Source organism: Octopus bimaculoides, chromosome 4, assembly GCF_001194135.2.
Source record: "Octopus bimaculoides isolate UCB-OBI-ISO-001 chromosome 4, ASM119413v2, whole genome shotgun sequence".
NCBI lineage: Eukaryota > Metazoa > Mollusca > Cephalopoda > Octopoda > Octopodidae > Octopus > Octopus bimaculoides.
This window is the reverse complement of record NC_068984.1, coordinates 79,304,029-79,309,272: the sequence shown is the minus strand read 5'-3', so window position 1 is coordinate 79,309,272 and position 5,244 is coordinate 79,304,029. Positions and strand designations below refer to the sequence as shown.

The window sequence follows — 5,244 nt, the reverse complement described above, 5'->3', positions numbered from 1 at the left end:
ATATATATATATATATATATATATATATATACACACACTCACACACACAAACACACACATAAGTACACACACACACACACACACACACATATAAAACAAGAAGATGAAGATATCAATATAGCATAAGTTTAATATTGGTTGCAGTTGTTTTGTACCAAATTATATATAGATGATTATGTGCGATAAATAACACAAGGCTTACATAAATTTACACAAGGCTGAACAGCACAGCACTGGTACCTTATTGGAGTACCTTAACTCTACAGTTATATACAATTGTGAACAAATACATCTCTATAAACTCACACTCCTATACATAGTCCATAGCTTGACTCAAATCTTCAACCATACACTTCTTACAACTACCAAGTCTTTATGATGATATACTCTTTACATGAGTCTTAACTCCAGAACTGTATACTCCTTACAGTTTCCTCAACTCAATAACCTATACTCCTTACAACCACTTGAAATTCATAATCTTATACTTCCTGTGATTCTTTCAACACTTCGTTACAGTCTCCACTTTCACGAACAGTTTCCTTTCCCTACCTTTGCAACACAGTGGCCCTGTTCATGACAAACTCCACTGATCCCTACCCTAAATCAAAAGCTCTGCTCCCAATAACAGCTTTAAATTCTTACAATGGCCACATGTCTCACAGAGGAGTGGCCAATTGACATTTATTTTTTACTTCTTTTTTCTTTCATTAAACATCCTTATAAATGAATCTTGTTGGTCAAAAGTTTGATTTTGGCCAAATAACTGAAAATCGATTCAATTTGTGACCCCCACCCCCAGAAAAAAGAAAATCCTGTGGCATCAAACAACAAATATATGACAGTGAATTGGCTGTGTTAGAACACGACAAACAATGGCTCATTGTATATCTTCTGACATTCTGGGTTCAAATTGTGCCAGGGTCAATCAGGTCTTTTATCCTTTTGGGTTCAATGAAACACAAAGGACCAATACGAGGTGGTGGATTGGCGGAGCAGTAGACATGTCACACTGGATGCTTTGTGATATTTCTTCTAGCTCTTTGCATTTTGAGTTCAAGTCCAGCTTTGGCTTAATTATGGGGTGATAGACTCAATTTGTCAGCTGGTTTAATACCACCAGCAGGCACCCTAAGTATCTTATCTGTTGAAAGCATTTGAACCTGGATTCTGGTTTGAAGATAAATTCCTTCACCTATTTCGGGGGTTCTGTAAAGAGTCATGGGTTCTATTTCATTTCTTTAATACCAGACAAGACAAAAATAACAACTATGATCGATTCAACTTCCCTGCCTTATTTTTCTCCCACATCAATCAAATCCTGTATGTGATGTGGTTACTTTACTTGAAGTTGTAGTTTCACTGGTTGTGTGGTGATTTGGGTAATATAGCCAATCTACAAGCACATGCTTAGAGTGGGACCATTCGCTCTAACTATTTTTGCCATAGCTACTCATCTTTTCACAAATTCACTGGGAGGTAGCACTCCTCCACCTTCACTTTCCTTCCCAAGTGGAACTTTAACACGGTCGGCAAGGGCTTGGCTGAAGAGGAAGGCATCTTCCTTCAATTCTTCCATCTTGTCTACCACATAACCTCTTTCACTATAGCTGTTAGATAGAGGAGCTCTACTTGCCTTGCCTTGTTAAAGGTAGGTGGTGGGATAACCCAGTATTCCTACCTGGGACTAATATTATATTTATCAGATCCTGAAAAAATGAAAAGAAAAGTTGGTCTCTGTAGGATTTGAATTCAAACAGAGCATGGAGGGTTGGAACTAATACTTCCAAAGCCATTTCTATCTTATGCTCTCACCATTTTGCCAATTCACTGCCTTAACAGCTATGATACATTAACAATAACAGCGATTACATGATCATTGTCATTAACAAAGACATCAATGATGTTAATGACAACGATGTTAATGACAAAGATTATTGTCATTAACAAAGACATCAACGAAACAACTGTAAAAATAACCATCTCAATATAAAAAAATAACAAGTTAACATGGCATATTTTCTGGCATACAAATTGAATATTTTGATCGAAACTTACAGTCAAAAATTGTCACGCTGAAAGTAAACAGTCGCAACATTTAAATCTCAGCTTTATCTGACTCAAATATTCTACCTGTTTTACTTTCAAACTGGCCAGATCCAGCTTTACACACCTACCCTAAAATGTCATTCTGAATAAAGACAATCACATCATTGAAATCTTGAAGCTATGAGATAATACATGATAAATTCAAAACAACGTGAATAAATTAGCATTAATTTTGATAAAGAAATCTGAATGCTAAAGGATTAAACAACCAAGTCACTTTGGAGGACCAAAAATTCCATGTGAAATGCAGCAAGATTTGGAAAGATAATGTTGATGTTTGAATGTTTACACCACATAATAGTATTCCGACTTGTTTGCCAAAAAAAAACATGGTAATAAAGAATGAAGGAAAATATTGCAAAAATGAAACATAATCACTTACTTGTTCGACAACAAAAATCCGGAAATCCAGTTGTTGTCTTCGAAGCATTGGTACCAGGTGATAAAGTAATGTCAAAAGATGTTGATGCCTGTCTCGATAAGGAATTATAATGGCTACACGGTGCCGTGATATGCAATGTGTAGGTTTCCAAGTACCTCCAGATCTCAAGCCAGGGTTCATCAGTTTAATATTATTCACCTGTACATCTCCGGAAAGATTGAAATTCACCAACATTTTTCCCTCTGCAAGAAATAAATAAATGAATAATTAATTATTTATTCATTTATTAGATTTATGATGTAATGTGATTAATTTATAATCCCATTAATCAATCAAAAGAAATAAATTTATGTAAATAAAGTCAACTAGAAAAGCATTTGGAGAGCGCAGACCTCCGCCAAGCAGCTCATTTCTGCCCATATACACTCATGCTGAAAATCGCCCAATTTCCTAAACTAACGCCGGCAAAAACATAACCTCCTCCCATTCTTATCTCAACCATCGTCATCATCAACACTGTCTCTGCTTTCACCACAATCACCGTCAAAACTACAATCACCACAATCAGTTTCTTTATACAGTTGAAAATCCATTATCCAATACTCATGGGACTGAGATTGTTGCAGATTTTTGATTTCTCTAATTTCGGAGTGCTTTATTAAAAAAAAAAAAAAATTGCATCTACAAAATGGAACAGTTTGAGGATAGAAACCAGGTCTAAACACAATAGCTTATTGACATACTCTGAATGTAGTTCTATATAAATTTTTAGTAATTTTTTTTATACTTAAGACCATCAGAAATGTTAAGATATCAGCCTCTACCCTCATTGCCATTCTTTAATTAAAAGGTTACAGCATAGATTAGATTACTTAGATAAGTTTCAGCTGAAGTTGACTCAGGCCATGTCTAATTTAATATCACCACCTGGAAGAGATACACAGTCAGCTTGGGAAACCATAGCCCATTCAAGCAGAGGGTTATTGTTTCAGAGATATATCTGTGTGTGGATGGTTTATCTGGTATTTGTTGGGGGTAATCATCTAGGGATCGCTTGAATGCAGTGAAGTCACTTTCCTCCTTATGTGTTTGGCACAATGCTGCAGAGAGCAAGGCCAATTGAGGTGAAATAGTTCTGTCATAGTGTTGTGACACGACACAAACATTTCTGTAGTGGACGGATGGCACGGGGGCCAAGCCTTGGATGAATTTTAAAGATGGGCAATGTTGATGGAATATTTTCCACATCATACAGATGATATAGAGCTCACAGCAGCAGTGGAGGGAGCAAAGCCTGAGCTTTTTGAATCAATCCCAATAGTCAAGGCATGTCATGTCATCCTCCACAGACCTCCGCCAAGCAGCTCATTTTAAGATAGATACGTGAGTAAAATTACTAATAGAGAAATGAAAATAAACTTTGGAAACAGCAACGCCACCATAGGTTACATGGAAACGATGAACGTGTTTACAAGAATGTAACATTGTAATACTTCATGTAAAGTAAATATAACAAATGAAAAATCCTTCAAGAGCCCATAAAAATTTCCGGATGACCACCAAAATTTCATCATCTGTTCCTTATGCCATTACCAACTTTTTCTGCAAGTTTTATCAAATACCGTTTACAACTTTTTGAGTTATTTTACACACAGACGGACAGACAGACAAACTGACGCTGATAAAAACAACCTCTTTCCTTGGTGGAGGTAATAAATTTATGCATGCGCATGCAGATGAACTAATCTTCATACACATTGTAATTATCTTATATACTCTTTTATTCTTTTATATGTTTCAGCCTTGTGGCTGTGGCCATGCTGGGGCACTGCCAGTATAATCACCTTTTAATTGGCCAATTCTATGGGATTGGCTTTGGGTGAAGGGGGGAGTTCGATACTACTGCCCTCTTTTGAGTTTCCTGCCTTGATATTGGTTCATCTGGAATCTTGGATAGCAAGGGATCAAATTGTTTCTTGTTTTGTTATATAATGATATGTAAAGGTAAGATCCAAAGATCCAAGTGTAGGAAGTTAGTAAGCTTCAAGCAGTCTGTTGAAGGTATAAAAAATAACTTTCAGGAACAATAGTAGTTTATTGGAATGGAAGGCTGTAAATTTTTCCCATATCGCAGTTCAATAAGCTGGAAAAAATGATTCTATAGCTCACGGCTAGCAACTGGGGTTACTATGCACGCAAATAAAAATTCATTTTACTTGTTTCAATCATTAGACTGTGGCCATGCTGGGGCACCGCCTTGAAGAATCTTTAATTGAATGAATCAACCCCAGTACTTATTTTTTGTAAATCCGGTACTTATTCTATTGGTCTCTTTTGCCGAACAGTTACAGGGATGTAGACATACCAACACTGGTTGTCAATTGGTGATGGGGGACAAATACATATAGTTTTACACACACACACACATACACACACACAAATATATACAACAAGCTTCTTTCAGTTTCCATCTACCAAATCCAGTCACCAGGCTTTGGTGAGCATGAGGCTATAGGCTATAGTAGAAAACACTTGTTCAAGGTGCCATGCAATGAGTCTGAACCCAGAACCATGTGGTCATGTAGCAAGCTTCTTACCACACAACCACACCCGAATGATGATGATGATGATGTAATGGATTTCCACATAACTTCTGTTTACCAAATTCACCCACAAGACACTAACTGGCCTGCCACTATAATAGAAGACTTAGCATGAGGGAACTCAATCTAGTGCCACTTGGTTTATGAAGT

General features: G+C 36.7%; 1 protein-coding gene across 2 annotated transcripts in view; it reads right to left on the bottom strand.

The window, feature by feature from the left end:
- The window catches only part of LOC106883964 (beta-1,4-N-acetylgalactosaminyltransferase bre-4), a 1,180,207-nt gene that overhangs the window by 966,983 nt on the left and 207,980 nt on the right, over nt 1-5,244 (bottom strand). For both annotated transcript variants that reach the window (XM_052967162.1, XM_052967161.1), the window contains exon 2: nt 2,492-2,733. In XM_052967162.1, the coding sequence (XP_052823122.1) occupies nt 2,492-2,733 (242 nt within the window). The remainder of the gene's footprint in view (nt 1-2,491; nt 2,734-5,244) is intronic.